The sequence below is a fragment of the Rhinatrema bivittatum genome, chromosome 11 (assembly GCF_901001135.1).
Source record: "Rhinatrema bivittatum chromosome 11, aRhiBiv1.1, whole genome shotgun sequence".
Classification (NCBI taxonomy): Eukaryota; Metazoa; Chordata; class Amphibia; order Gymnophiona; family Rhinatrematidae; genus Rhinatrema; species Rhinatrema bivittatum.
Window position 1 is genome coordinate 55,430,119 of NC_042625.1, and position 21,108 is coordinate 55,451,226.

The 21,108-nt window shown below is 44.7% G+C and overlaps 1 protein-coding gene across 12 annotated transcripts in view; it reads left to right on the plus strand.

Annotated features, from left to right (window-relative positions):
• The window catches only part of CIT (citron rho-interacting serine/threonine kinase), a 424,741-nt gene that overhangs the window by 229,351 nt on the left and 174,282 nt on the right, over positions 1–21,108 (plus strand). For all 12 annotated transcript variants that reach the window (XM_029571779.1, XM_029571775.1, XM_029571774.1 and 9 more), the window contains 3 exons: positions 3,119–3,172; positions 12,920–13,060; positions 17,177–17,302. In XM_029571779.1, the coding sequence (XP_029427639.1) occupies positions 3,119–3,172; positions 12,920–13,060; positions 17,177–17,302 (321 nt within the window). The remainder of the gene's footprint in view (positions 1–3,118; positions 3,173–12,919; positions 13,061–17,176; positions 17,303–21,108) is intronic.

The window sequence follows — 21,108 nt, forward strand, 5'->3', positions numbered from 1 at the left end:
CTTGGCAGCGGGCATCCAGGAGAAGTGGCTGTCGGTGGGTTAGGAAAACGGACGCTCAATTTTATGAGTGTCCAATTTCCTAATCTTTGCACGGCCATGTGTTAGGAAAATGGACACTCATTAATTGAGTGTCTCTTTTCCTAACCTAGCTGCCAGCATGCTTCTTTTTTTTCTTCTTTTTTTTTTTTTTTAAACCTTTTGGTCTTTTTGGTTCCTCATTTAATATCGCCACGATATTAAGTTGGAGGAAGTACAAAAAAGTGTTACGTGCGGGGTGTTTTGTGTGCCCATGGGCCTCAGCCCGACCCAGACCTTCAGGTCTGAGCCAAGGGTTGACGGTGGCTCCGCATGGCTGATGGTCGTACCCTCTGCCAGGCCGGCAAGCTCCCAAGGCCAACATCCGAGGATGTTGGAAGTTGAACGGTCCTCCTACCATTCCGAGCCCTTTCGGACCTGCTGCGAGCAGCATGGAGCAGCAGGCCTGGCCTGAGGTTAAGGGCAGACGGACCTTGACACGAAGACTTGGGTTGATGCGGGGCCAGCCCGGGATGCGGCCTTAGCGCCACGAAGAAGATGGCATCGGCGGCGTTCCCAGCCGCGCTGAGGGGGCCGAAGACCCGTAACTCCGGCCGCGATGGAGAGGGGAATCCGGGGCGGTCTCCAGGCCGCGTGGGCAGGCCGGCGGCGTCCTGCCGCGTCGGCGAAGAAACGGCATGGGGTGAGTGAGCCTGCTCGCGGCGAAACCCACAGGCAGGAGCTTTCATAACAAAAAGCAGTATTTTTTTATTTTTTTTTTTGGGGCTGCTCAGTTGGGCACAGATTTTTTTTTTTTTATCTGGGGAGAATAGCTAATAGCCCCATTAAGATGCATTAGTTTCGTGGGGAGTTGGGCGCGCGTTTTGGACGCACTAATCCCCTTAAAGAATAAGAGGTTGTGGATGCACGTCCAACCATGGGTTAAACAGTGCACTCTGCCCTATGTATTTTCTCTCTGCCATAGACAATAGCTGGGGTCATAATGGCTTTACTTAAACATTGAAAGAAAACAGAGGTCATGGTGTTATAGAAACAGACTAGGTTCAGATGCATAGCTTCTGATACTCAATCCATTTACATTAACATTCGCAAGTTAAAAGCCTTGGCATTATTTTAGACAAGAGACCTGTCTGTCATCGCAAATCGTGGCAGTTATCAGATCTGGATACTTTAAACCTAGTCTTCTATGACCTCTAAAGATTTTTCAAAAGAGGACTTTTAGGTCAGTGGTACAGACAATAATCCTCACTGCATTAGACTATTGTAACACATTGTATATAGGTTTAATTGCTTATATGCTGTCCAGAACTCTATTGCCTGGCTTTATCTCTGGACTTAGTAAACAAGCTCTTATTTCACCTACGCTGGTTACCCATCAAGATGACAGTTAAGTACAGAGTACCCTTTGGTATTTAAAACGAGCAGCTCAGAGAATCTAAAATGGCTCAGTTCTATGCTCCACATACACGTCCTTCCAGATCTCTGAGATCTTCACAGAAAGGCTTCCTGGAGGCGTCTTTATTGTGCAGGCCCGGGAGCAATCCCTTTCTGTTATTACTCCTGTATTATTGGAATACTTTGTCAGCTGATTGGTTAACAACTTGTGTAAAATCATTCAAAAAAAACAGCTGAAAACGTTTTGTTTGGCCTTCCCTGACTGGGGCTGTGCCATTTGAAATCTTGAAGATATTTAGTCTCTGACTTTAGAGTTTGTTGAAATCCTTGGCCTTTTTAGACCGTCAGTGTGCCATTGGAAACTATGAAGATGTGCACCTTTTGATGCTTGAATTTTGATGTTTTGTTCATTTGTCTTGTTGTTTTATTAATGTTACGGTGTAAGCTGCTCTGAGTTTTTGTGATTGAGCGACATACTCATATTTTTAAATAAATGTTTCGGGTACCTTCAAAATCAGACTAGCTGGTGATTGGAAATGCCACCATCTCCTGATTATTTTTTTCTGCACCGCTTTGGTAAAATTCCTTTATATAACTTACAACTTAACAGAACACATTGGGGTAACTGGCATGGAGAAGCAGTTGCTACCATAAGAAACTTGCTGGGCAGAATGGATGGACCATTTATTCTTTATTTGCTGTCATTGCTGTTACTATGTTATATTTCTGGAAGGGGAAAAAATTCACATCAAAATTTGGAATAGCTGCAAAATTTGGAATAGCTGCAAAATCTAGAAGAAAACTGGGGCTGTTAGCCAAAAATGATCAATCAAAAAATTGGGCAATATTTCCAGGGAGTTTATTTTTTTTTCTTTTTTTTTCATAAATTATTATTATTATTATTATTATTTTTTAATTTTTTTTTTTTTACAGAAGATTGCACAATTTTTTCTGTGGAATTTTTTTCCTTTCTAAAAGTTTCAGAAAATGTAATTATTGGTCAAACATTTGCTATTTTTAGAATTGTGGAAAGAAAAAGACTTGGATGCTTTTTACACTTTTATGCCCTACTGTTGCCTAAACTTTAAATTTGGCCCTTGTTTTCTTAGTCAAGATCACAATAACTTTTATGAACAGCACTAAAAAGCACTTCATAATGGATTCTCCTATAATAAAATTTCAAGAGAGGTCACCAACTTAACATAAAAACTCAATTTCTCTTCTTTCTGCCCAGAATTGTTGCCACTGGACAAAGGATAAGGCACTTTGATAACGGTCTATAGAAATGTTAAAAAGTAGTAGTAGTTGTATAGTTGAAAACTTGTGCATTCCATTTTATACTTTTTTTTTTTTTTTTGACAAAGCAGTTTTGTAAAGGAAACCTGCACTGTTACTCTTCATCCCGATTTGTACATAAGTAGTGGAATTTTTTCAGTGTTATCCATCTGGTACATTTCACACACATACATTTTATATATATTTCTTCATCATGATTTTTACTGCTGTATGGAATTGGAGGCTTATAAACAGGTGAGAAAAGGATGTCAGGAAATAGAAGAAAGATAGTAAAGTATGCTGAAATATCGGGTATTTACCACTAAGCGCCTTTAATTGTTCTATAATATAGTCTGCTTGAAAATGTACAGTAAAATTGAATTGATTTTCTTTCATTTGCTTCTAATTTTAGATCAATACTGAGCAGCTGAACAAAATCCAGGAGCTGCAGGAGAAGCTTGCAAAGGTAAAATGGATAGTTCCAAGAATTAACGCTTCCTGAGCCTGTGAAGGTTAAAGGGGATTAGCTCTTGGAGCATACTGTATAGTTAAATTCTTTTAAGAAAATATCTTACAGCCATATGATACATAAATATGTATACATTGGAGGAGAAGAAGGATATGACAGACATTTTAAATATTTCAAATGTAGAAATCCAGCATGAGTTTAAATGCTCCTGATTCCATGCATAGAACCCCCCCCCCCCCCCCCCCCCCCCCAAAGGCAGGTTTAGCTGTAGATGAAAAGATGGTGTGGGGAAAAGTACTTTAGATTTCTTAGGAACTGGGAAACGTTTTGGGGAAGAGGAAGCCTATTCTGATGGAATAGGCTCCACCTTAACCAGAATATCTGGCTGCTGGTACTGATAGTATCAGTTGAACCCAGCAAGATGTAAAGGAAATACTGGCGAAATCAGATAATCCAACTTCTTAAATGGTTGAGGTAAATTTTCAAAACACACTCATTCCTCTAATATTTCACTGTGACCATCATATAGAGACGCAATGATACTCGATAGCAGAGTTTGTGAGGTCTTTAAAGATGCTGACAAGCACAGATGACATGACAGTCTGAATATACGAAACACTGGCACACTGTCAGGCAGTAATTGTTCTGAAGATATGCACAGTCACTGAGAAAGCCAAGTGATTTTATTTACAGTGAAAATTTTTTTCATAAAAAAACTAAGTTCTTCAGAAATAAGACCAATGATTATAGCAAAGACGCAATCATTTTAAAGATTTCACAAACTCTCTATGCAAGGTGCTAATAGTTATACAGAAGGCAGCTTTAAGGGATCCAAGATGGCGACCTAGGCTGCCATGCAAGAGCTTGCTCTTACCTTTTTTCAACTCTTGTGGAAAATGCCTCATTTAGCCCGTAAACGAAGGGCTAGAGAGTGCAAGGTCTCGGCTGCTCTCTCTTCCACCCCTCTTTTCAGACCTATGGATGCTCACATGCACCAGGGAGCTGGGTGCTCCGGAAGAGAGTTTGCTGGAGGTCGATCAGGAGGAAGCTGGAATCTGTCCCCCACCCTGAACTGAAATCTCTGTCCCCAGAGGAACGGACAGCCCCTGCCAATCCCGCTGAGGTGAGACTACAGGAACCACGACTAGGTACAGAGCCGATAAGAGGGAACTGCCGGCATTGAGCCTTGTTCTGAGCCCATGGGGCTTGTTGGAAGCTCCCCAGAGCCGTTTGAGATTCTCTGCATCACAGGGGAGGTTGCTGGAAGCAGCAGTTTAGAGAAGCCTTTACTGAGTCAGCTCACATTTAATTCTCGGAGTTGGTAAGACCGACATTGTTGACCCTTGAAGCTATTTGGGAAGCAATACAAACTTCAATAATATTTCTGCTCAGATTAAACTTCTTATGACTTCTGTCAATGATTTGGATTCCCTTTTGAAATATGTGGAAAAAGTCAATTTGAAAGTTCTTCAGCAGTTCTTCAGCTTTACAGCAAGCATTGCATAAAGAAAATCAGTAGCTACAAAATAAATTTGAGCACATGGAAAATCAAATATGGGGGAGGAATCTCTGCTGTATTAATTTCCCAAAGGATCTATTTGTTCCACCTAAGGACATGTGGAAAAGATATTTAATGTACACACTTAAAATTCCTGAGCAAGCTCTCCCGTTAACCTCAAGGATATATTATATGCCTTTTCACGTAGATAAGCAGGGATGAATTAGCCCTGCTGTCTGGGACGTCCTCTGGGCAGCCAGGTGGCCAAGCACATAGTTTTTGATGTGTGCGCCTACGTGTGGTTTCCCATGCGGCTCCCAGCTTTCCTCAGTGTTTTTCTTCTGCGCTGCAGGTAGCTTGCGGAGCGCTTCTGCTCCTTGAACCAAAAAAAAAAAAAAAAAAGAAGAAAGAAGCTTGAAAATGCCGCGGCTGCCTGGCTTTAAGTTCTGCCAATGCGGCAAGATCATGTCTACGACTGACTACCACCTCAGGTGCTACATCTGCCTCGGTCCGAACCATGATCAGGCCGAATGCAGGGACTGTGGCCGCATCTCCCCCAGAGCCCAACGACAGCAGGCCACCAGGATTGCGAAACTCAAGGAGGTGGCATTTGGCTCTTATGCCCCCATCACGGGATCGGCAAAGTTATCTCCCGGGCCTAGGCAGGCCTCGCAGCAAGAATGGGCCTCCTCTGTGGGCCCTTCAGGCGACCCAGGTGTCCCACCGAAGTGCCCCCCTCCTACTGCCCCAACACACGGACCATAAGGTGATGCACCGACTGACTCTGGCACACTGAAGCACCCACCCAATGGATGCTCGTCGGACGCACGACCGGCCCTCGAAGCACGCCGCCTCCACCAAGCATAAGAAGACCTCAGTCGACGCACCCTCTGGCAACAGAGCCCACCGTGCGAGAGAACGATTTGACTCTGCGCCGATTCTGGAACCACTGGACTCTGATGCTGGTCCTGCTTCGGAAGAGGGATCCACGGATTTCAGTCTTCGTGTGTCTATTCGGATTTGTCCTCCATGTCATGACGCAGGCACTCCACACCGCACTTACAGGAGCCCCCAGCACAGCGTGACAAATGGACTCCTACGGGGGAACAGAAAGGTTCTTGTCACAGAGGTCTGGACTCAGATATTCTCCTCGCGGCGATACCCCCAAGAGGTCTCCTGATGGATCCATTGTCCATCCTTGGCTGTGACACCTTGGCCTCTCAGGCAGTGTCACAAATCTCAAGAATATTGATGCAATTTCTCTTTTGGTCGAACAGGGTGCTGGACCTCCGGACTCTCAACAAGGTCCCGGCCAGGGAGAAATTCAAGATGATGTCCCTCAAATCCATCCTGCCCTTCCTATGGCACAACAATTGGATGTGTTCACTCGACCTCACGGATGCGTACTCCCATATCCCTATGCACCATGCATCCTGGCGATACCTATGCTTCCAGGTCAGTGGACACCACTTTCAATACAAGGTGCTCCCCTTTGGTCTCTCATCAGCCTCAAGGGTCTTCACCAAGTGTCTAGTGGTAGCTGTAGCCCACCTGCAGTAACAGGGAATCCAACTGTTTCCTTACCTCAACGACTGGCTACTGGTAGCACCGGATCCCCCCACTCTCTGCAGCCACCTACTGACAACCATCCGCTGCCTGGAAAATCTGGGCCTGATCAACAATTATGAGAAATCCAATCTACACCTATTTCGGGCCTTGCAATTCATTGGGGCCTACATCAGTACAGAGTTAGACAGAGCATTTCTTCCGGATCGCTCCAGGGGCGATCCGGGAAACTACAGACCGGTTAGCCTGACTTCAGTGCCAGGAAAAATAGTGGAAAGTGTTCTAAACATCAAAATCACAGAACATATAGAAAGACATGGTTTAATGGAACAAAGTCAGCATGGCTTTACCCAGGGCAAGTCTTGCCTCACAAATCTGCTTCACTTTTTTGAAGGAGTTAATAAACATGTGGATAAAGGTGAACCGGTAGATATAGTATACTTGGATTTTCAGAAGGCGTTTGACAAAGTTCCTCATGAGAGGCTTCTAGGAAAAGTAAAAAGTCATGGGATAGGTGGCGATGTCCTTTCGTGGATTGCAAACTGGCTAAAAGACAGGAAACAGAGAGTAGGATTAAATGGGCAATTTTCTCAGTGGAAGGGAGTGGACAGTGGAGTGCCTCAGGGATCTGTATTGGGACCCTTACTGTTCAATATATTTATAAATGATCTGGAAAGAAATACGACGAGTGAGATAATCAAATTTGCAGACGACACAAAATTGTGCAGAGTAGTTAAATCACAAGCAGATTGTGATAAATTGCAGGAAGACCTTGTGAGACTGGAAAATTGGGCATCCAAATGGCAGATGAAATTTAATGTGGAAAAGTGCAAGGTGATGCATATAGGGAAAAATAACCCATGCTATAATTACACGATGTTGGGTTCCATATTAGGTGCTACAACCCAAGAAAGAGATCTAGGTGTCATAGTGGATAACACATTGAAATCGTCGGTTCAGTGTGCTGCGGCAGTCAAAAAAGCAAACAGAATGTTGGGAATTATTAGAAAAGGAATGATGAATAAAACGGAAAATGTCATAATGCCTCTGTATCGCTCCATGGTGAGACCGCACCTTGAATACTGTGTACAATTCTGGTCGCCGCATCTCAAAAAAGATATAATTGTGATGGAGAAGGTACAGAGAAGGGCTACCAAAATGATAAGGGGAATGGAACAACTCCCCTATGAGGAAAGACTAAAGAGATTAGGACTTTTCAGCTTGGAGAAGAGACGACTGAGGGGGGATATGATAGAGGTGTTTAAAATCATGAGAGGTCTAGAACGGGTAGATGTGAATCGGTTATTTACTCTTTCAGATAGTAGAAGGACTAGGGGACACTCCATGAAGTTAGCATGGGGCACATTTAAAACTAATCGGAGAAAGTTCTTTTTTACTCAACGCACAATTAAACTCTGGAATTTGTTGCCAGAGAATGTGGTTCGTGCAGGTAGTATAGCTGTGTTTAAAAAAGGATTGGATAAGTTCTTGGAGGAGAAGTCCATTACCTGCTATTAGGTTCACTTAGAGAATAGCCACTGCCATTAGCAATGGTTACATGGAATAGACTTAGTTTTTGGGTACTTGCCAGGTTCTTATGGCCTGGATTGGCCACTGTTGGAAACAGGATGCTGGGCTTGATGGACCCTTGGTCTGACCCAGTATGGCATTTTCTTATGTTCTTATGTTCTTATGTTCTTATGTTCTTACCCTGCAAACCCTTGTGGCTCAGCTCCTGAACGCCATGAGCACCTCTGCCCAGCAGATCTTATCCATCCTGGGTCACATGTCAGCGTCCATCCATGTGGTATCGCGCATGCACATGCGCTGCCTGCAGTGGGGCTTGAAATCGCAGTGGACCCAACTCCAACATTCCATATCCTGGCTGGTTGTCCTCATACTGAGCATGAAAAAAGACCTGGTCTGGTGGCTACAGCTGATGGTGCTCATAAAGGGAGCACCCCTGTGCCTACCGGCCCATCAACTAGCTCTCACCACGGATGCATCGAACAAAGGGAGGGGCACCCACCTAGCCCAGGTTCAAACTTAGGGACTCTGAGGAGAGGTATTGGCTTCAGAGACTGTGTCTGGGTTTCCGGCTCCTTGCAATGCTGGAACTTTGAAAAAATTGCTGGACCTGCCGAAGCCCCGCCCCCTATAATGTCATCAATAGGGGATGGAGAGCCCTGGGTATAAATCCAGGGAAGGTGTGGACCCAACCAGAGGAGTCTGGAGGATAAAACCTCTCCAAGGAGAGATATTGGCTTCAGAGACTGTGTCTGGGGTTCCGGCTCCTTGCAACCCTGGAACTTTGGAAAAAAATCGCAGGACCTGCCGAAGCCCCACCCCCTGTGACGTCACCAACAGGGAATGGAGAGCCCTAGGTATAAATCCGGGGAAGGTGCGGCACGCAGTTGCCGGCGTGCTGCCAAAGGGGCACGCACCTTCTCAAGGTTTTTTTTTTTTCAACTTTGAATTCACATCTATGGGAAGAAATGGAAAGGTGAAAGCCTGGACTTCATCGCCAACTGCATCTGTAATGAGGGGACCAATGGATACTCATGTTGCAAGGGGGGTAAGTTACCCTGTTCGAGGGTCCATCCCTGAAATTTTCTTTTCATCCGGATCCACAGGCAGTCCAGGGCCATCGCAGCAACCTCAAACATTGATGGAAGAACCAATCCCTGCAGCCCAGAGTTTGATTATGGAACCTAGGTGAATAGAAAATTTAGACTCTGTGCAGCCCACTGTGAGAGGAAAGAGGGGTTCAAGAGGTTTTAGGGCCTCAAGAAGTGGTCGTAGAACCTATGGACCCTCAAATATAATTCTGGGAGATGTATGGAAGGTTCTGGTTAGTCTACAGAAGACTCTAGCTGTATTGTTCAAAATAATAGAACAGTTGAGATAAAAAAAAAAAAAAAAAGTGATTGATGTACACAATATCCGATTGAATCAACTAGAACAAGGTAAAATGTGGTAACCCAATTAACTGTATTGCAGGGGGTTAATAACTCTATAAAAGATGGCTTAGTGATTCACAGGCAGATAGAGAATCTGGAAAACTATAATCGAAACATGAGATTTTTAAATTTTCCTGAAACTAGATTACTATCTGCCACTGAACTGCTAAAAATAAATATTTGGGTGAGATTTTCGCTATTTTAACAATAGATGAGACTAATATTTCTAAGATATATTACATTCCTAGGACCAGGTTAAGGATTCAAGAAGGTGAGGAAGGTATGGATCTAGTCCAACACACTCCTAATTTGACTTCATTCTTGGAATCATCTGTAGATGATCTTCCACAAAGGGCAACCTTATTAGTCACTTTTTGTAGAGAAAGAGATAAAAACCAGGTTCTACAAAAATATTTCTTAAATAAGGATTATCTTTTCTGTGGACAAAAGATCCAAATATTTCTGGATGTGTCCCTGGTAACACAGTTAAGGAAGAAACAATTCCTGGCTTTGAAGTCAAGAGTTTTGTCTCTTGGGGCGACATTCATCCTAAAGTTTCCTTGTAAATATTTAATAAACTTTCAAAAGAAGAAATTCACATTCTAGGACCCTCCTCACCTAGAATCCTTTCTGGTGGACAAGGAACAAGGCTGAGGTTAATTGTCTGCAAATAAAGAAAATTGTTCTCCTTATTTTTGTAAGATTAATATTACAAATTACCTGATTTAATAATTTTATGAAATATCCTCCCATAATGAGGACTAATGGGTTTTTTTTTAGTTAACACGAGTGGTGGCCTAAATGTATATTATTGATTTTGTTTCCTGTTACAAAAACTATTTCTTGATTTTTTGCAAATGTGAATTTGTTTAAAATCTTAATTAAAAAAACCCCAAAAAACGTAGGGAGTCTGGTCCAACTGGGAGAGGGCCTTGCAGATCAATCTTCTGGAACTTCGGGCCATTGGCAATGCACTGCGCACCTTCGAGAGGTTCCTCTGGGGGAAACAGTCATGATGCATACGGACAACCAAATCACGATGTTCTATGTAAACAAAGGAGAAGGGTCCGGTTCCTGGATATTGTGCAAGGAAACGGTGCAGATCTTGGAATGGGCGAACGGCGTTCCATCGCACTACAGGAGACTTATATACCGGGGATAGAGAACTCCAGTGCAGACAAGCTCAGCAGAATCTTCCACCCCCACAACTGGGAGCTTCGACAGGATGTGGCAGAAAGACTTTCAAACTTGGGGTCTTCCTTGCTTCGATCTTTTGCTACCAAGCACAACTGAAAAGAACAGACCACCTGCTCGGTTTACCCCAGCAATGAGCGCCTAGCTCAGGAAGCTTTCTTCATCTCTTGGACGGGGGGGTCCCCCCTTTACGCTTACCCTCCCATACCACTCATTTCCTGGACTGTTCAAAAGTTCATCGAAGACATGGCCAATCTCATCCTCATAGTGCTGGTGTGGTCCCAACAGCTGTGGTACGCCTATCTGATTCATCTCTCCATCAACGGGCCCATTCCTCTCGGTCACAGTGCAGACTGGCTCTCGCAAGAGGGAGGCTCCCTTCTTCACCCCCTCTACTCCTCTCTGCATCTCACAGTGTGGAGATTGAATGGACGATATTAAATCACCTGAGCCTATCTCAGCAACTTCAGGATATTCTAATCTCCTCCAGGAAACTCTTCACCAGATGGAATTATCTGGGTAAATGGGTCAGAAATTCAACTTTGTGTGTCAAGCACAGAGTGGACCCATTCTCCTGTTCTCAGGAACTTCTGCTGGAGTACCTCCATCTTCTGTACCAGACTGGACTCACAACAGCCTCCATCAGAGTCCATGTCAGTGCCATTGCAGCCTACCATTATCTCCATAATGGTACACCAGTGTCCTGCCACCCATTGATCTCCAGGTTCATGAAGAGTATCCTACGTCTTCGCCCTCCCATTCTCAAACCTCCAGTTCCAATTTTTCCAGATCTTGCTAGACAGACACACAAGAGAAGGAGACAATTTTTATTAATGAAACCTCAGGTTTTAGGACTTGGTGCATTTTTTCTGTTTAAATATCCCTGCAAATGTTTTATAAAATATTGTGATGTCTCCTATGTTTTCTTTTTAACCATCTCAACTATCAGCTTTTTTTGAGTGATAAATCTAGGGTTTCCTTAAGTTCTCCATTCTCCTTAGAGCGCAGAATATCCAGTAATATAGTTCTTTCACATTTTTATACCCCTTTGGTGCTAGTGATTTTTCAATTACACATATTTTTCTTTTTTCTTGGGGTTGTGTATTTGGATCCCATTTTGAGGACTTGGATAGTATGAGATGTATAATTTCGCTTTTGTCACATGTATTGCCTTTCAAGTGGATTCTTGCATTATATTTTGTAAATACATAAATAAAAAAAAATAGAAGATAAGGCAGCTTTTATTTACAAATCTCTTAACTGATTTTCATCCAAACATGAAATTTTGCTGCCTAACATATTTCTATTACCAATATTCTTTTATGGTTGTATTTTTACATTGGGGCAGACTGTAGGTAGGGATTCTTCATCTGGGAGAAGAACTACGTCATGTTTGTACTCTGAGAAAACTGAAAGTTGCTTACCTGTAGCAGGTATTATCCAAGGACAGCAGGATGTAAGTCAGAACACACCGCCTCTCCTTGGAGTTGGATCATTTATTCAGTAGTAGATATTTTATGAACTGAAGATTCTTCATGTGACATCTGTGATGCAGGATGACCTGCACATGCTCAGTGGAGCATTTCCATGTTGCTTAAAGCTTAATAATAATCTTTGGCCTGGCCAAATTTTTTATGGGTTATCATAAGGTTTGGGAATAACCGCACAGTGCAGCAGTTACTACCCTTAAGAGAAACATGGGGGTAACCTGCATGGCCCAGCAGATACTACCATAGGAAGTTTCCTGGGCAGACTGAATGGAACATTTGGTCCTTATTTACCGTCATTACTGTTACTATATAATCTCACCTGTGAGAGGAATACCTGTTATAGGTAAGCAACCTTCACTTTACTGGATGTAATAACTCTTTGACCCTGTTTTTTTGTAGTTGTAATGTGGGGCAGTATGGAGGTAAACAGGCTGATTATAGGACCCATGGGCAAGTGCCTGAACTATGACTGCTTATTTTGTATGTTTCTATGAATTGATTTAGGTAATTGTCCCTATGATTTTTTCCCCTTTCTTAGAACAAGGATTTTATGTCAGAACTAAATTATGCTGGTAGTAAAGGTACAGTTTCTGTAAAGTAAGATATGAAACACAACTTGCAACTGGTGCATTTTAGATACAAGAAAAAAATATTTATTTATAAAATTTCTAGCCCACATAAATCCAAAGTTCAGAGTTGGGGTATCTTACAGCATTCATAAAATCATGATATTAAACAGAGAACTGAGCCATCTCAGAGAGCGTCAACTATAGAGATACAGCTAAACATACTCATTAAATGGAAAATGAGATTAACTGTTTAAAATTACTTTAAAAATCATGCTCTATGTAAGTTAGTCATCTTTGCACAGCATTTGCCTCCTAATGATTTTGTTTAAATCTCTGTATTTAGATTTGAAAACTTTGACTTCTCTGCATTTTCTGCTTTCTTTTCTCTGTGTATACTGTATCTGTAGTGTTTTGGCAAGTGTGTATTTTAAGGTTTTGTAAAACTGTTCCATTTTTTCATCATTTAGGCTGTGAAAGCCAGCTCTGAGGCCACTGAATTACTTCAGAATATTCGGCAGGCAAAGGAAAGAGCTGAGAAGGAACTAGAGAGTCTGCAGAATAATGAAGACTCCACAGATGGCATGAAAAAAAAATTGCTTGAAGCTGAGGTAATATCAGCAAACTTTTAGTCACAACAGTTCAATTTATTGATGCAGATTTGTTGCCTTGCACACGTATGTGTGCATACTTTGGGGATGAAGAAGAGCTTGCATCCATTACGTTCAGTACTTTTCAGGTTTGCTCAGGTGAATTATTTAACAGTAATTTGTGCATATAATTTGAATCACTGAAAGTTTAAGATTCAAGATGTTAATCTGTATTCCTTTTATCTGTGCTAAATGAGTCATTCCTGGCAATTACATAAGAAAGCCTGGGTTGTTTCCTGGTTTGCAGTTTACAGGCACACTGTAAAGCCTTGGCATTAGTAAGGTACAGGGGGTAGAGCATTTTTACATTCCATGAACACCTCTGAAAAGCTTCAGTCCCAAAACTTATTTCTAGAGAGAGTATGCCAATGTTTTGATTGTATAAGCAGAGAATTAGATTGGGGCATATGCTGCATATGTGGTTTATTTGGATTTCATCACACCCTTTATCTTTATTTACCTTTACTAAGGTTTCTGTATTGCTTATACACCAAGGAATAAGTGATGTACAATAATATACATAAAATCATATAAAAATAATACAATATCACCATAAAATCAGCTAAATGAAATTACAAAAGATATACATAATTAAAACAGTGAAATCAAAATAAAAACATAAAATAATAAACTGAATAGCTTAATATATGGAGATTAATAAGTAAACTGATCAGACTAGGGATAGACCCAATGTGATTGACTAGTTTGGAAATTGGTTGAGTAATGGTAAAAAAAAAAAAATCTTTCTCAGAGGACAAGCACTCTCACATGGGTGACGTTTTCAGTCTCGGAGCTCAATCTGATGTCATGTCAGTTTCCAGAACATTTATTTGGCACTCTGGGCATGCCTGGCATGCCCTATACCATGCATCCATGCAGGGTCCCGCTTCATTCTCTCTTTTTCTGAGCTGGAGCATCGCGGTTGGTGAGCTCACTTTCTGCCTTCTTTGGCCTTTTCTGGAAAACTTTCAAGTTTTCGCTTTAATGTGATTTTTTTTTCGACCTGCATTCGACACACGATCTCCCTTGGCCCTCCCCATAGTGTCCTAGTCAGGGTTTTCGTCGTTTATTGGTAAGTTTCCTTTCGCAGTTGATTTCTTGCGGTGCTTCGGTGCCTGCCAGCCTTTGTTGCCTGCTACCATCGATTTTGATCTTGCTTCCTATTTATTTTGTCCTGTCATGGCCACGTCTGGTTTCAAGTGATGGCCGAGGACTATGTCCTTTACAGACCCCCATGATGAATGTATCTTCTGTTTGGGGGCATCGCAAGACGTCCGGGGTTGTTGCAAATGCACCCAGATGACCTTGATGGGATGTAGTCTTTGGCTCGATAAGATGGGGGGAGTGCCTCTTTGGGCCAAAGAAGACAGAGCCATCAGCATCGGCTTTGGCAGCATCAGCATCGAAGGATCACTATGCTGCACCGATGGACAATGAGCCATTGACATTGGCAGGACCATCGGTGCCGTCAGCTGATGGGGCTCCGGAGACCAACCACCATTGAGCTTCTCCAGGCCGAGGACGTCAGGTTGCTTATCAGTCTCAGCACCAGGGAAAGCCTGTGCCAAGCATCAAGAGAAGCCAAAGAAGCATCAGCATCAGTCTATGCATGGTGCTGGGCATGGGGATGCACCTGCTCATGCTGTGATGCCCACGAAGTGACCCTGTAGCAAGGAGCGCCAGTGCTTCATCAGTGCCAGGGATCTGCCACTGTCTCCACTGGTCCTGATGCCAGTCACTATTCCTCCTTTCGGTTCTGAAGAGGATCTGGCCACCCCTCCTTCCTCCCAGTATATGTTGGCATTGGCAATGTTTGAGGAGGAGCTTGAGTGGCAAGTTCAAATGTCGGTAGAACGGGCAATGTGGGGTATCTGTCCTGTGGCAACGATGGCAAAGAGCCGGCACCATTCTTCTTAGAGCTGCTGTTGGAGAAGCTCTGTGCGCTCATAGGTGCATTAGTACCCAGTCGGAGTCCGATCCCGGGCCAGTGACGGTACCCGTTGGGGCACCGCAGCCTCCCCCTGCTGATACAGTGGTTGTTGCCAGTTCGGAGGAGAAAGCTCTACCTAGGCCGACTGAAATGCCAAAGCCTACAGCCCCCGTCTGGCTCTGCTGGTGCCTGCACATCTGGAGGAAGGCTATGTGCCTACAGGGCCCCATCCTCTGCCGATTTCAGTGAGGATGAGGGCCCCTATGACCCCTGAGGATTGACACCATAGATTCGTCTTTCGTTGGCTCTGAGGGTCTCTCCTCAGAACCTTCTCCTCCAGAAGAGTGAAGGAAGTTTCCTCCTGAGGACTTAACCTTCACAGTGTTTGTGAGGGCAATGGCGGAGGTCATCCCATTTCAATTACTGAAAGAGGAGGATGCCAAGCACAAAATGCTTGAAATCCTCCAGTTCATGGAGCCTCCTAAAGAGATCGTGGTGGTCCTGGCACCCGACATCCTTAAGGAGTTACTGCTGAGCATATGGGAACATCCATTCACAGTGCCTCCCATGAATAAGAAGGCTGGTGTGGTTTACCTTGACCAGAATGCTCCCGGGTTCGATAACCAACAGCTTCCCCACCAGTCGGTGGTGGTCGAATCCGATCTCAAGAGACCTGAGCGGTCTTGGACCCATCCCTGGTGCCTCCGGCTCTACATATGCCAATACTCGTGGGACATCTGGGAACAGGTGCAGGAGGTTGCCTAGCAGATGCCTCAGCAGCAGCAGGACATCCTCATGGCATTGGTGCATAAGAGCCTGGAGTTTGGGAAACACAATGTCTGAGTGACCTACGATCCCACAGCAGAGACTGCATCGAGGGTCTCTGCTGTGGGAATCAGTGACCAGAAGTACAGGAAAGACTTGCTGATGTGCCGTGTACTGGGGATAATCTCTTTGGAGATAGGGTGAGGGATGCAGTGGCCCAGCTTCGGGTCCACCATGAAACCCTCGGGTGTAGGAGTCACTAGGGTTTGTCATCAACTACCTGAAGTCCCATCTCAGCTAGTCTCTTCAGTTGAACTTTATAGGAGCCCTGACACAGCTCAGGCCAAGACCAAGGTCTTCCTGCTTTGTCAAAGGACCATTACTTTGATTACCACTGCGGCATAGGGCTATAGTTACCTTCAATACTGGAAGGTTGTATTTCTTGAGATATTGAAGTAACTCTATTCTCAGTCCATCGAGAATCGGCCTGATTCAATAGGCCAGAGTCCTTTTGGGTCACACCTACCATGTACCCAGCCGTGTCGCTTGATGGAAATCCGACTGGCTGTAGGGCATATTTCGGTCGATCGCCTGGACTTAGGGAGACTAAAGAAGAGGCTCCCAAACTGTCCTCTTTTGGCATTTCCACCACTCTGACCACGTGGTGGTCCATGGGTCTGATATGTTGTTACTGGGTAGGAGATGAAGATACAATCTGCGCTTTCCTCTTTTTGCCCATAAAGAAAAACAGGTAGAAATTGCAAACCGGTAATTGCCTGCCGGTCCGGTCTAAGCTGGTCCAAGCCGCGTGCCCCTTCGGCGCAGCGCCAGCAGCAGCGGGGCACCACCTCTCCACAGTTTTTAAAGTCAGAAGGGGGGAGTGTTCCAGCAGACATCACAGGTCAGCAACTGCAACTTTCACACTTCCAGGTGGTAACAATTACTGTCTGTAACAGTGGCAAGCACAGGGAGAACAGACCTCTTCTCCCTTCTCCTTCCTTCTCCCCTACAGTTGGCTTTTGAAGAGAATACTGGCAGGCTGATGTCACTGCAGGCTTATATATATAAATATATATATACTGTGATATCAGTTTGCTCTGTCTCCATCTGCTGGCAGATGTGTATAACCCACTGGTCCTGAGTCCATCTGTCTACACTAAGGAAAACAAAATTATTAGGTAAGTAGTAATTTCTCCATATACATCAATATACTTCTTGAAGGTGCTGGGATATTTTTCTACATGCAATGATTAGGTATTGTTGAGACCTTGAAAGGAATAGATAATTTGACATGAATATTTTTAGTAGTTTTACCACATTTTTTTTTTGACTGCTGCTGCGGTTTAGCCCCAAATTGATGACTGTTTGTCACTGATCTGCAGGAACGACGACACTCTCTGGAGAACCAGGTGAAGAGATTAGAAACTTCCGAACGCAGAGAAAATAAACTAAAGGAAGATATACAAACTAAATCTCAACAGATTCAACAGATGGCTGATAAAATTCTGGTGAGCTGGATTATAAGAGAAGATGGGAGAGGATCCGAGGTAGAGGGCAAGTTAAGGGGTGAAGTTTTAAAGCTTAGAATTAATCATGGGCTGACTCAGTGGTATTTTATAAATGTTTATGCCGCACCATCCCATATTCTGGGTGGCTTACAAAGGTAACATTTATAAATATTAATATAAAATAAAGGTAAAAACTAAAAGCAAAATGATAATACAAGAATAACAGTGCGGACATGAGCTATTTCTAAATACACTGAATATAAAACATTCTGCTGTTCTAGTTTTGAGCATACCTTTAATTCCCAAAAAACATCACTGATAAAAACATTAGTAAAATGCCAGTTGAAATAAATGTTTTTCACTGTTTCTTAAACATTTTGCTTTACTTCTGCTTACATAACTCTACCAGTAATTGGTTCCATAATAAAGTGTCATGCACTGCCATGTGGGAAACCTGAGTTCATTTCTTGAATCTGGATTCTACTGTTTGTCAGTCAGGGCTTGGTATGCTGCCCCTTGGAGTAGGGAAAGTGGGGTCTGTCTTCACATGATCATGACGCCTAGTGGCCAGACTTTAGGTATGTGTGTTCTAGGTTTGGGAAGAAGCTGCAGTCTGTGGCCTCTGGCAAAGGATTGTCACTGTGATAACTGGGCTAGATGAGAGGTTGGGTATGAAAAGGGGAAGAACCCCAGGTAACTGAAGTCTCATATAGCTGTAGCTCGGTAGAGACTGAAAGACCATTACAGCAGAGCCAGTCCAAAAATTTAAATTTAAACTTTTTTTTTTTATGGTCCAGCTTTTCATTCCTCTTGTTCTAATGATTTGTAGAGTCCTAGTAGCAATATTGATCCTGGTGAAAACTGGAATCCTTGTAGGTTGTGATGCCTTTTATTGGAGCACTTAAAAGATGGTGTACATGAGCTTTGAGACCACATAGGTCCTTTAGAAAATGACGGGACCTGTGTGATCTTGGAAGTTCGTGTACAATATCTTTTGTGCTGGGCCAGTAAATGTCATAACTTACAAGATTTCCAGATATCCTTTTCCACACTTCAGCAAACTTTGTTCTCACAGGACAAGCAGGATGGTAGTCCTCACAAATGGGTGACATCGAGGATGGAGCCCTGTACGGAAAACTTTTCTGTCAAAGTTTCAACAAGCTTTGACTGACACTGGCACACTGGGTGCACTGAGCATGCCCAGCCTGCAATTATCCCTGTGAGCCACAGGTGTCTCCCTCAGTCTTCTTTTTTCCGCTCTGCAGTCAGCATAGCGGTTGGAGCTCTGTGAGGATTTTTTAACTAATTACCTCATGGAAACACTTAACTTTTCACTTCAAAAAACACTTTTCCCTGCACAGGTCTCCCTCCGCGTACGTTTTTACGACGCTCGGTGAGTACTAATTCTTATTTTTCGGTCGGTTCCTGTCACTATCTTAAGGCTGTTAACTGACTGAAGCCTTCCCTTCCCCCATTTTTCAGTTAGCTTTAAACAGCTTGCGAGTATCTCTGTGACACTCTGCTTGCTTATGCTAGTGGGGTAGGGATTTTTTCCTTAACTTAGGACCTCTGTAGCTTCAAGTCCTTCGTTCCCTGGTACCCTCACGCAGTCGATACCCTATCGCTACACCGGGACCCGCCTAAACCGCCCTGGGCTTTTATATGTCATCAGCGCCCCTCCCCCCACGGTGCCCTGATGCCTTTATCCATGTTTTTTGCTTTTCAGTGCTACCAGGCTTTTTCCTCCTACGCACTGTTTTTTTCCTTGGGCTTCCTCGGTGCCGTCCCTACCCGGATGCATGCCATTGACGCACACGCTGTTAGTCACTGCCATGCATACTCGGGTCGCCGCCACCGCTGCCCGAGACACTTTTTAACGATCCCAGGGTCACTTCATCGATGCCACCCCCCCCTTTTGGGGATGCCATCGATGCCCCATCCTCCCCACCGATGTCCAGCCCTTTCCATCGGGGGGCATCGGTGCCACATCGATTCGTCGGTGGGCATCGATGCCGGATGGTCCCCATCGGTGGACATCGGTGCCGGATGGTCCCCATCGATGGACATCGGTGCCGGATGGCTTGTCCGTCGATGGCATTGGTGCCGGATGGCCGTCCGTCGGTGGCATCGGTGCCGGGTCCTTTTGCATCGATGGACACCGATGCCCAGGTGTTTCATCCATGGGCATCTATGTTAGAATGCATCCATCGAGGGCAGTCGATGCCAGGCTGCTCCCATCGGTGAAATTCGATGCCCAGGTGGATCCCATCGGTGGATATCCATGCCGGCTCGATTCCGTGGATGGGCGTTGATGCCAATGCCAGCCTTATGGCTGGCATCGATGCCCATGCCGATTCCAGGACTGGCGTTGATGCCGGGATGGAATTCATCGACTGGGAGATCCATGCCATCGATTCCATACGTGTCCATATCGATGCCACCGACACACGTGTCTGGGGCACCGATGCCATGTACACTTGGAAATCTGAGTCTGTCCAAATCGATACCGTCAACGTCTGTGGCCCTATAGTTGATGCCCGTGGCCATGCCACAAACGGCATAAATGCCCGCCTCCATGCATCGATGCCCTCGACACCTCCGTTTTCCTTCGGTGTCCTTGACGCCCTATTGATTCGACTCAGTCGATGCCGGTATCTTTTTCAATAACGGCAATGTTTTTCGATTATTCGATTCCACATCGTTTCAAAGATACCTATGCCACTGCTGTCAGTGCCCGTCACTGTCATCATTCTCCTGGCCAGTCATCGACGATTTTTCATACCCATTTTGATGATATCCTCGAAGCCCCTTAGGTTGCCTTCAATATCGTCAATACCGACATAGCACCGCCACATAATACCCTCGCCTCCTCACATTGCTCCACGCTTTGGGTTCTTTTTTAAGCCCCGTATTAGCTTAAGACACTCCATTGTGTCAGGAGCAGAGCAGGCGTGCTGACAGTTCGTCATCGATCGCCTTCCAGGACGACGAGGGCTTCCATCTCGGCGCTGGGGAAAGACCGGGCCGAGCACCGTGGCACCCATCATCGCCGACATCGTGATCGTCCGCCGCTGACGCCATCCAGCACATCGGTGCCATCCTTCTCCAGGCTGGACAACGCTCGGGCAGAGCGACATCACCACTGCCATCAGCACTGTTCCTACAGTTTTGGCAGTCCTTGGTGATCCAGAACTTCCGGATCCAGGTCCGACAGCTTCTGCATTGGCGTCACGACACATCGAGCCGCTGTGACGAGGGAGGGAATATGAGTTCCGTTAGGGCTCCTCTGTTCCTGGCGTGCCCCACCGTCAAGTGGTGTGGGACTATGGCCATCTGTTACACTTAGCAGTCTAAACGCCACTCACGCCTGGCCTGTCTCCTCTGTACCTGTGCCACCATACCGGGTTTCAGAGCGAGATGGACGTTTACGTCCCCGGCCTTACCCTCGAGGACTCCGGAGACCGTCGGGGTCAACAATCTTCACCGGCTCGTCTTGCGGCGATCCACGTCGGATGGTAAGTACCCGCTTCGGCGGCATTCCCATAGAGTTGTGTTCTCCCATTCGGACCGTGGTTCGAAAAGTTCTGGGTCATGTGCCTTTTAGAACTGTATTAGTGTCACATATCACTATGTTAGCTATGTTAGCCACAATATCAGGAGAACCCCTCTATCTTCTTGGGATTGCAGCAGGGCTTCTTCTCTTGTCAGTAACAAGTCCCTGTGCCGACCAATGCTCTGACTCTTGGTTCCCTCCCAACCAAGGTCCAGCTGCATTGGCTGATCTGCTAAACATGAGATTCAGCAAC